Source organism: Frankliniella occidentalis, unplaced genomic scaffold (genome assembly GCF_000697945.3).
Source record: "Frankliniella occidentalis isolate FOCC.00 unplaced genomic scaffold, Focc_3.1 Scaffold21, whole genome shotgun sequence".
NCBI lineage: Eukaryota > Metazoa > Arthropoda > Insecta > Thysanoptera > Thripidae > Frankliniella > Frankliniella occidentalis.
In genome coordinates, this window is record NW_026267151.1 from 1150185 (window position 1) to 1160238 (window position 10054).

Here is a 10054-nt window from a genome sequence, read left to right on the forward strand (position 1 = left end):
CACCGAAGAGAAGGCAGCCTGCTTCCGAAACGAGTTGAGTTGACCGACAAGCAAGACGACCCGTCAATTCTAACTTCGTTTCCTTCTATTTTGTTATTTTGTTTCCCAGCATTGCGTCAATTACAGAATTTGAGCCTGTCGGTACTATGTTTGGCAACACTGAGTGATATTGTTTTAACGAAAGAGTGTGGCTGGTTGAGTATTGTACTAGTTCTGTATTGTGTACACCCACGTTTTTAAGGGAAACATGGCGGATAGTGCCAGTGAGAGTGACTCAAGTTCAATTGATGGAGGCCCTATAATGATGCCTCCGTGTCCAGTAACGCGTGAACAACTTCAGAAAAGAATAGAATCTTTGTCACAGCAAAATCGAGTTCTGAAAGTTGAGCTGGAAACTTACAAATTGAGGGTGAAGGCTTTGCAAGAAGAGAACAAGGGGCTTCGTCAGGCATCAGTCATTATTGTAAGTTTTTGCCATTCTTTCGCCTTTTCCAAATTCAATAAGCAAATATAGTTGCAAATTTTTTATTTGGTGAAATCAAATTTTTCTTAATACCTCTACTTGGAAGTCATTCAGTCTTATAATCAGCTGTATCATCTTGAAGGAAGGTTAGAAACACTTCTAAGATTTGCTCACAATTTTGCTTAACTGGTGCACTTTCAACCCGTGCAATATAATGGTGCCTCAGTTTTCTGTTGTTGTTGTACTTCTTTAAATAATATGATATGCCTAGCCTTCCTGTGAAGTTTTTATTTACACTGATGACAGTGCACTTTAACCAAGCTAGAGGATCATGGATTATCACTTACAAGAATTGTCTCCAATTGTTTTCTTTAGCATCTCTAATGTTTTTTAAAATTATTTTATCACTCAATATTCATGTTTTTTTAAAACTTGCCATGATTTTCTTCCTACAGCAAGCCAAGGCTGAGCAGGAAGAAGAGTTCATAAGCAACACACTGATGAAAAAAATCCAAGCTCTGAAAAAAGAAAAGGAAACATTGGCCCTCAATTATGAACAAGAAGAAGAATGTTTGACAAATGATCTTTCCAGAAAATTAAATCAGGTCAGCATAATTAATTTTACCCTGGGTTTGTATTTGAAATTATTTATTTGTGTACTTTTCATACAGCAATGTTTTTATTTTGAAACAGCTTCGTCAAGAGAAGTGCAAACTAGAGCAGACACTGGAACAAGAGCAAGAATGTCTAGTAAACAAATTGATGCGGAAAATAGAGAAACTGGAAGCTGAAACATTAGCTAAGCAGAGTAACCTGGAGCAGCTACGCAGAGAAAAAGTTGAACTAGAGAATACCTTAGAACAAGAACAAGAACTTCTTGTCAACAGACTCTGGAAACGAATGGATAAACTTGAGGCTGAAAAAAGGTTGGATAACTTTTCTTCAACATTTTCATGGATGTAATATTTTCTCTGTTAAGCAATTTTCTCATTAGTACTTGTATTTCTCCCTAAGATCATTGCAAATTAAGTTGGATCAACCTGTGTCAGACCCCACTTCTCCAAGGGAAATAAATAATGGAGATACTGCAGCTAACCTGAGTATACATATTCAGACTTTACGCAGTGAAGTGGATAAGCTACGCCGGCAATTATCATTTGCTGAAAAGGAACGTAAGTATCTGCTTACTTAAGTTGAACAATCTTTTCAATTGTTAGTTTTAGCTCAAATTTTTGATAGAAAAACAGTGCTATCCTCCTAAATGTTCTAGAGTTTAGACTTTATATTTTCCCTTACTACTATTTCAGACACTGAAAAAATGCAGCATTATGTAAATGAAGAGCGTCATATTCGAGAGGAAAATTTGAGGCTTCAAAGGAAGCTCCAACTAGAAGTTGAGCGTAGAGAGGCACTTTGCCGCCATTTGTCGGAATCTGAGAGCAGGTTAATATCAGTCAAATCATGCAAACCGTTGAATTCCTTGAATTCATTGTAATATCTACCTATTTCTAAATGTTTTGTGAAAAAATAATTACTTTTTGATTTGTAGCTTGGAAATGGAAGAGGAGCGCTATTATAATGAGATGGCTGTTTCTGGTGGGAACATCCGATCTCGAACATTGTCCAGTCCCATTCCTTACAACCCATCCCCTAGCTCTTCTCGTCCACTTAGTCCAGGTAAAATTGTTTTTCTACACTTCATGATTTAATAAAAATTATTGTTTGATTATGACATGACAATTAAAGTTATAATATTTTTTTCTGCTTTTAAACATTTTAGGAATGACATTAGTTGGCTCAAATTCAAGGGACAGCTTCTCAGGTCCCATGGGCCCTGCTTGTGGAACAGGACTTGGCCGCTGCTATGCATGTGGTCAGCCAACATATCCCCATGTACCTGGCATTGTGCCTGTCACACCCATTCCGCTTGCCCCATTGCCCTGCAGAGACAGCATGGTGGGGGGCTTCTTGCCCCGTTCATCATCCCCACCCGCACCTCCACTTGCTGTGAGTCCTGTAAGTAACTTCTAACTTTCAACAGTCATAATGCAGTTGTATGTGCATGTCAATTTTACTTTTGCTGAGTCATTTATTCATCCTCCAGGGTATGATAGGTCGAGTGTGCCAGCGCACATCAGAAAGGTTCATCAAACCAGCGATTCCATCTGGTGCCGGCTCGCTGCTCAGTGTAGTTGGAGGGGCCCCATCTATTGCGGGTCACAACCCAACAGCTCCGTTGGCATTTGCTCCTGCAACTTCTCCAGCTCCAGCAATTTCTCCTGCACCGGCAATGTCTCCTGCCTCAGCCATGTCACCAGCTCCTGCCATGTCCCCATCATCTATGTCGATGTCACCTGCTCCTCCTATGTCCCCTGCCTCAGCATCATCTGCATCTCTATCACCTGCCCCAATGGACATTGGAAGGAGTTAGAGGTATGAGTCAGCAACTAGTTTTTGGTCTTTTTAGATCATCCTATATTCTGTGATGTTACAATCAGTTTGACAAACTGTTCATTTGAAGTAGTATTTGATTTCAAATTCTGTTATTACAGTGTTTCTAAATCTGTGTTAAAATTTTGAGTCAATATATATGTGCTCTGCACCAAATCTTTATTCTGATGTTTTGAACTTCAGTTCTAACAGGGTTAAGAAGTTTTCACTTGTAATTCAAAACAATGTATATTCATTCTGCCCAATTGTAAATTGTTATTATCTAAAATAAAAATGAATATAGGTATTTGTTTTATCTTACAAGGTTAAATTCTCCTATTTGTGGCCAAGCCAAAGTAAGTGTTATTTCAATTCTAGGTCTTTGTTTGGTTTTTCCTTCACTGGTCAGCACATACAATTTATGTGTGGTTTAACATACACCAATATTTCTTTTGTGTGCATTACACAAACTTATCGTTAGACTGATGATACTCTCAAGATAAAATGAAGTAATCTGCATAGCAGTTGTGCTTCTTTAATAGTCAGGAAAGAAATTTGTCTTTTCTTTCACATACTTGCAAATGTTATCAAACAAGGATAATTTCAATAGCTTCAGCTGCAGTCGACATGCTGTCATAGTTGATATCCCCACTGATTTCCCATTATTGTGTAAATAAGCAGCCTAACATCACTGTCAGCTGATGATTCTAAATCTGGAGTTGTGGGACAAATTTGTTTGGTTTGATATTTGTTTAATTGTAATTGTCTAATTTGTATTTTGTGTAATATGAGTGTGCCACATCTTCATTGGACAATGGTGTTGCTTAGCAATTTGTTGGAATTTTTTGCGTGCAATGTGTGCCAAATTGTATTTCAGTCTAGACCTGATTTGGTTTCTTATACTCCTTGATTTCTAGTTTGAATACCCCTGGATGGTATTCTCCCGTCAATCCAAGTAATTGTGCTATTGAACCCAGACATTCAGAAAGGTGTAGAAACAACTTCCCTAGTCCCCCAAAGGCCTTTTCTGTGTTCTCATCTTTGGGGAAATTGAAGTTTGAAATATGTGTTAAGATATCTAATTTTGTAGAGATGTTGATTAAAGTGATGCAACTTAAGTTCATAGACAAACATACCTGGCACATAAAGTTTCAGTTGTGTATTTACCAAAGAAGATTGCTACTAATTTAGCAAATGGTAACATCTAATATTGACAAAAACGTCATTATTGGAAAACTATATACGGCACATTTCTTACAGGCACCCAGTGAACTTTCCTTGTAGTCTGTTTTGCAAGACTGCCATGCACAACCTCCTCTAAATTAAAACCAGCTATGACTAGAAGTGGTGTTGAGAGTTCTAACGCATCTGTGTTATGTTTCTCTTAAAGTCTGTGACTTGCCTTATTACTTTTCTTCTAACTGAAGGTGAAATTTGTATTTTTCAATTTAAGAGTATAATTCTTATTATCTGTATATGTTGTATTTTGGGATCTCTAAGTGCTGTTCTTATATCTCAGAGGGCATTTCTCATTATTATTGAAGCCCTCGTGTATGTGGTATGTGAAAGTTATTTTGTTTTGATTTCTGTTTGAGTGCATGTGTTGAAAACAACAATTAATGTTTACTGTGTTGTTTGCCAATACTTTTTATTCATCACGAATATTCAGCGATATTCAGAATATTTGAACCATGTTTCAGTACTTGAGTTCTTGACTGTTTTGTTTGGTATCTCATCTAGGGCTGTATGATAATGACTGAAATGTGGTGTGGGTGCTTTCTCACAGCGTATCTCATGAAAAATGAAATATTCTGACTGTTACTATTTAAAATCAGAATCACATTATGTTTTTCATGTATTTACTGTGGGGAGGGTTACATTTTGTCAAAAGACACATAGCCTCATTCAGTGCATACATCAAGATTCCCTAGTATTAGTTTTTCTTCAGGATGTATGGTAGAAGCTGTACATACTGCATAAATGTTGGTTGTACTTGCAATAAGGGTTGTAGTAAGAAGTCTCACTGTGTTTTTGAAAGAACAACAGTTTATCTACTAATCTGAGAATTAGTTGTCAAATCAATCATGTGTCATTTGCAAGCATTTTTGCAACATATTTGTGTTTGTAGGATTGTAGGACCTCTTGTGGTTGAAAAGGAAAAAAAAATGATCATAAAAATTTGGGAACTTTAATATATAAATAGTTTAACTTCAGTTCCTTACAAAACTTTTTTGCTGAACTTTGTATGTACAGCTTAATGCATATTGCTATGGGATACGCAGCAATTACCCAGTGTTGTTGGTGATTCACATCAGAATGCTGACTTCTGAGATGAAATTATTATGTTCAAATTTTGCTGCCAAGCCGATTCGTGGTTAGAAATGATCATCAAAGGTACTACAATCACTTCTTCTATTTTTACTTGTGTCTTCCGTTAGATTGTGATTGCATTTTGACATCAGCAGCTATTTACTACTTCCTGTTTTTATTATATAACTTGAAAAGCTCTTTTATTATAATACTCTTCTTTTCCTCTGAGTTGTTGAAACAATCCAGTTAAACTTATTTTCAAATTACTAATTCGGTTGTGAGTACTGATACTGCAGGAGTCATGCAGTGTTTCTTATTATTAATTCTGCACATTATTGGACTTGCTACCTAATTGATAATTCTCAGTCGTAATTCAATAAACTATGGAATTTCTAGTATATACATTTTTTAATTTCATTGCACAAGTTTACTTCTTTTTTAATCTTAAAATTTAATCTTGTAATGTTTTACTGTAGGGCTGATTCTATCCTGTATTTTGTAAGTTACAGGGTAAGGACAACAAATTACACATCACAATATCTCCTTACTCTGCATATTACACCTGAAGCTCAAAGTTCACTTTAGTACAGTCTTACAAATAGTTGACTCATGTTCACAACCTCGACATGACATATTCTGGTGAGACAAACCACCATGAGTTCTGTTTGAAGATCATCCTGGCAATGAGCCCCATGTCAGCAGTGGGAGAAATAACATGAAGGTGAAGGTGCGAGACCGAGTGGAACGGCGGCCAGTGGAAGCCCAGCCGGACATCAGCCGGGTCGCCACCCTGCTCCCTGAGCACCTGGTCAGCTGCTGCCAACATCTTCTCTAGCAGGGGCTTGTGGGCGCTCGACATAGCTCTGGCATCCGGGATGTGCTCTCTGGAGACCACTAGATAATGGTGCTTGGCGGCTGGTTTGATATCTTTGAACACGACCAGCTCGTCGGACGAGTACAGCAGTTCGGTGCCACTAGGGTTATCTCCGCAAATCTGACAGAAGACGCAGCTGTTGAGGGACTTCCCTGCCATGGTATGGGTAGAGACGGACAGGCGACGTCTTGGAACGGGAAAACTGTGAGGATGCGGGCAGGTCACGCAGTGGCCTCCCCGGAAAACGACGTTTTGCAGCCTCAAAACGTTCGCGCAAAGTATTGTCAACACCACACACCACTTCATGTCGTCAGTGGAGCGTTCAAGTTCATATTGCATTTCACGCGAATTAGGATCCATAAGGTTCACAAACGGCACTACATAACACTCTGCTTTGAAGGACCATTGGCTCGAATGCTGTGAATGAAACAATGAAGGAAACAAATCATTTGTTGTTTGTTGTATCTTTTTCAGACGATTTTGCATGGTTTTCAGCTTCTATCCGACGGAACAAATACTATTTCCCAGTTCAGAGTGGTGGCCAGAATGAGTAGCAGACGGTTCTGGAACAGCTGAGCATCGTAGCAGACAAAATAAAAAAATATATAACCATAACCAGCACAAGAACTCCCTGAGTGTTGACAACAAATTTGTGTCAATTCTACATCTTCCAGTTCATTGAGACTTGTATTTATTGTCATTCAAATCCATTGTTTCGTTTTGAGCCTACACAATTGCCACCATGGCTGACGAGGCTGAGCCTGAAGGAGTAACTGACTCGCCGAAAAAAGGTAACCTTAATTTGACGTCTCATTGGTCATTAGTATAGGTTGTTGTAAAATGGTGAAGCTTCAAGAGAAGTAGTTATGACTATCTAGCATCTCTCTCAGCTGCTGCTGTTTCCTTTTTGTGTGTGTGCATCTTCACTCGTCTTCACTACTCTAAATCCACTCATATTATATTTTTTACGATGGTACATAATTAATTATTTTACATTTGTATATTTTTGTTTTAGGCCCTACCCTATCAACCAGTACAAGTAGTTTTGAAGCTCTTGATCCACATGACCCAAACCTCAGTCGCCTCGCTACTACTATGTTCCAAAAAACTGCTGATTACTTATTTGGAGAACTGACTGCAACTCAAGTGAGTTTTTAACTTCGTGCTCTCATAACTACTCTCTTTTTTATCTATTAACTTTATTCTTTTACAATTCAGGAGGACTACCGACTCCTAGAATCTATGAATCAAGCAACTATTGCCAAGTATTCTGATATGAAACAGATATCTGGAAATGTATCACGTACCATAACAGAGCTAAATGAAAAATGTGAGTCAGTTTTCTATCAACTGTATTTGCTTGACATGCATCTCAAAGTTCTAATATCTAATTGAAAATTACTTCTTTTCCTCTTCTTGCAGATATGAGTCTGCAGCCTTATTTGGATCAAATTGATCAGATAGAAAGCAGTGTTAACAAACTGGAACAGGCTGCATACAAATTAGATGCTTACAGCAAGCGTCTAGAGACTAAATTTAAGAGCCTGGAGAAACGATAACAACAGATGGTGTGACAGTTGTCATTTCATTCCCTGGAAGTTTGTAAGACCATGTTTGTTATTCTATGCCACTACATATTTTCCCTCTTATATTCCTTTTTAAATCAATCAACATTATTACATAATTATAATTTTTTACATGTCCCATCTAGTCAGTCGGCATTCCTAAAATAAGAACTTTGTATAGTTAATCATTATTTTCTATTCGGTTCTTTTTTATCAATGAATTTCTCAACTTAAAGTAAAATGTGAAAAACATATTTTATGTCTAGAAATTATAAATAATTCTATAATGTATATTTTCCTAGATAAATTGTGAAATAAACCGCATATTTTTCACAGTCTATTACATGTTTTTCTTTTAAAATGGCTGCCACACAACCCTCATACCATCTTCTGTCATAGGCCACACTGGTGTTCCTCCAATAGATCCACCACTGTCCCGCCTTTGGACTTGCTGTAGGTTTTGATCTCCTTGATGTTCTAACCCAAAAATTTCTTCATCACTTAGTTCAGCCTTGTGGGCATAATTCCATGGAGTCACTGCTGCTGTTCCCCCAACGGCAGGTTCACTGGTGAAATCCTTGTAAAGCCCTGTCACTTTTTTACCCAGTACTCGGGCTGGTTGGGCAGTTCTATGAGGACTCCAGTCTTGTCTACTCTCCTCCACGTCAGACAAACGGCTGTGTCTGTTTGTTTCCCAGCTCTTTTGGGTGGGCTGTCCGTTAGCTAAAGATATTTGGCTTATTCCTTTCTCTGGCACAAGGTTAGGATTTTGATTCTTTCTGGTGGCCTGCACTTTTGTTCCTGGAGATGGCACGAAGACTCCTTTATTGGGTTCTACTAGATATCGTATTGTTTCTCGGCATCTGAAAAAAAAAAAAACAGAGTCTGCACAGTGCATTTTCCCTCACATTTTCATTACAATGTCATGGTTCTTACCTGTATCCTAATTTGTCTGCGGTGTATTCTGTTATACGAAGAACTCCTGAATCCACATAGCCATAACTTCCGTGAACTCCCCCATCTGCAGTGCGTGTTTCCTCTCTGAATGATTGATGTTGAAGCAAACCTAAACATAAAAATTAGAGATAAAATCATATACTGGCAAACTAAGAAGAAAGAATAACAGGAGAGGAGATTGCACAAAGGTAGACTGAGAAAATCTCGGTACTCAGTGGGATCGGCAGAAATGCGCAACACGTGAGTTAAGCGGGCTTGCCTACCTACTTCGAATGAAGGGCGCCGCACAAAGAACATTCTCGGCACCTGAGCATAATGTGGGTGTGCCGTTTGCATCAAAAATAAAATTTTCTTAGGCGATGTTCCCCCCAAGAAACAAGGATTCGACAAAATTACACCACAGTCAAATTATCACAAACATTTAGTCGTCTTGACTGTCTAGAAAATGAAGACAACATGATGACTAAATTATGTCAGACTGACAAAATTTCATACAATTACGATGACAAAATTTTGACAAATGTGTCGCACTGAGATGCCACTTTGACACAGCCCTGTCCCTTTGCGGTTCCCCGAGGCGGTGTTACCTGGCGGAAACACTGAACTATTTCCCGCTGTGCCATCACACGCGAAAGTATTTTGAATTCGTCACCACCCACAGAGTGTGGTGTGAGCCGTACAGGAGTCTTATATGCGCCAATCACGACGATGATATAGTGAGACCAGCCTAAGGTCGCGACTGAAGAAGCACAGGCGGTATAGGAGTTTGTGGGCTAGAGGGGGTGAGGAAAATCGCGATCTTAGGCTGGTCTGCCTATAGCGCCTGCGACGCGCTGGGTAGGCCAACCCGCCAATCAGCTGTGTGGAGCCGGCGGCCCAACCTGGTCTCCCAAGTGTTGGGCAGGACAATCAGGTCGTTTGGCGCAGGGCGTTCCCTCGCGTCAACGCGAGAGTAGAACCATTGGGCATGGCCACCTGTACAGCAACACACAGCTCCCAGCAGACAGAGTAGGCAAGCCCACGCAGTACACCTGCGGCACCTGCGGCGGGGGTTGCAGGTCTCCGCCTTTTGCGACCTGTACTTGACGTAAAGTTTGCTTCCCCCAACAGCTTACCGGTGTCGTATCCGTACTTGTAGGCTCCACTTTGCGGGTCCAGCGAGTAGAAGTACTGGGCCTGGCCGCCGGTCGCCGGGGACACAGCTGGCACTGCGGCAACGGCCACGGCGACGAGCACCTGGTGCACCACGAGGGCGTGCATGGCAACTCAAAAGGCCTGCTGGTGGCGAAGGGTTCCGGGAGACTGAACTAAGGTCCACCGTCCTTGCTCGGGATGTGGGTCCTCCGTCCTCCAGATCCCTTAAATCCACTCATATTATATTTTTTACGATGGTACATAATTAATTATTTTACATTTGTATATTTTTGTTTTAGGCCCTACCCTATCAACCAGTAC

The 10054-nt window shown here is 39.8% G+C and overlaps 4 protein-coding genes across 4 annotated transcripts; 2 read left to right on the forward strand and 2 right to left on the reverse strand.

Annotated features, from left to right (window-relative positions):
* Positions 1 to 32: 32 nt before the first annotated feature.
* On the forward strand, positions 33 to 5601 carry LOC113204475 (coiled-coil domain-containing protein 6). The gene is made up of 8 exons (XM_026419646.2): positions 33 to 463; positions 919 to 1068; positions 1157 to 1389; positions 1478 to 1635; positions 1771 to 1906; positions 2013 to 2140; positions 2244 to 2479; positions 2568 to 5601. The coding sequence occupies exons 1-8, from the start codon at positions 248 to 250 to the stop codon at positions 2892 to 2894; spliced, it is 1584 nt and encodes a 527-aa protein (XP_026275431.1). The 5' UTR covers positions 33 to 247; the 3' UTR covers positions 2895 to 5601.
* Positions 5066 to 6421, reverse strand: LOC113204478 (adenosine 5'-monophosphoramidase HINT3-like). Its single transcript, XM_026419648.2, has one exon. The coding sequence runs from the start codon at positions 6414 to 6416 to the stop codon at positions 5817 to 5819; it is 600 nt and encodes a 199-aa protein (XP_026275433.2). The 5' UTR covers positions 6417 to 6421; the 3' UTR covers positions 5066 to 5816.
* Positions 6422 to 6556: 135 nt separating this feature from the next.
* LOC113204480 (biogenesis of lysosome-related organelles complex 1 subunit 2) lies at positions 6557 to 7980 on the forward strand. The gene is made up of 4 exons (XM_026419651.2): positions 6557 to 6868; positions 7093 to 7223; positions 7296 to 7407; positions 7500 to 7980. Exons 1-4 carry the CDS (start codon positions 6820 to 6822, stop codon positions 7634 to 7636), a joined length of 429 nt encoding a protein of 142 aa, XP_026275436.1. The 5' UTR covers positions 6557 to 6819; the 3' UTR covers positions 7637 to 7980.
* LOC113216421 (uncharacterized) lies at positions 7976 to 9938 on the reverse strand. Its single transcript, XM_026436173.2, has 3 exons — positions 9715 to 9938; positions 8579 to 8708; positions 7976 to 8505 (listed from the first exon to the last, which is right to left on the reverse strand). The coding sequence occupies exons 1-3, from the start codon at positions 9857 to 9859 to the stop codon at positions 7998 to 8000; spliced, it is 783 nt and encodes a 260-aa protein (XP_026291958.1). The 5' UTR covers positions 9860 to 9938; the 3' UTR covers positions 7976 to 7997.
* Positions 9939 to 10054: the final 116 nt, after the last annotated feature.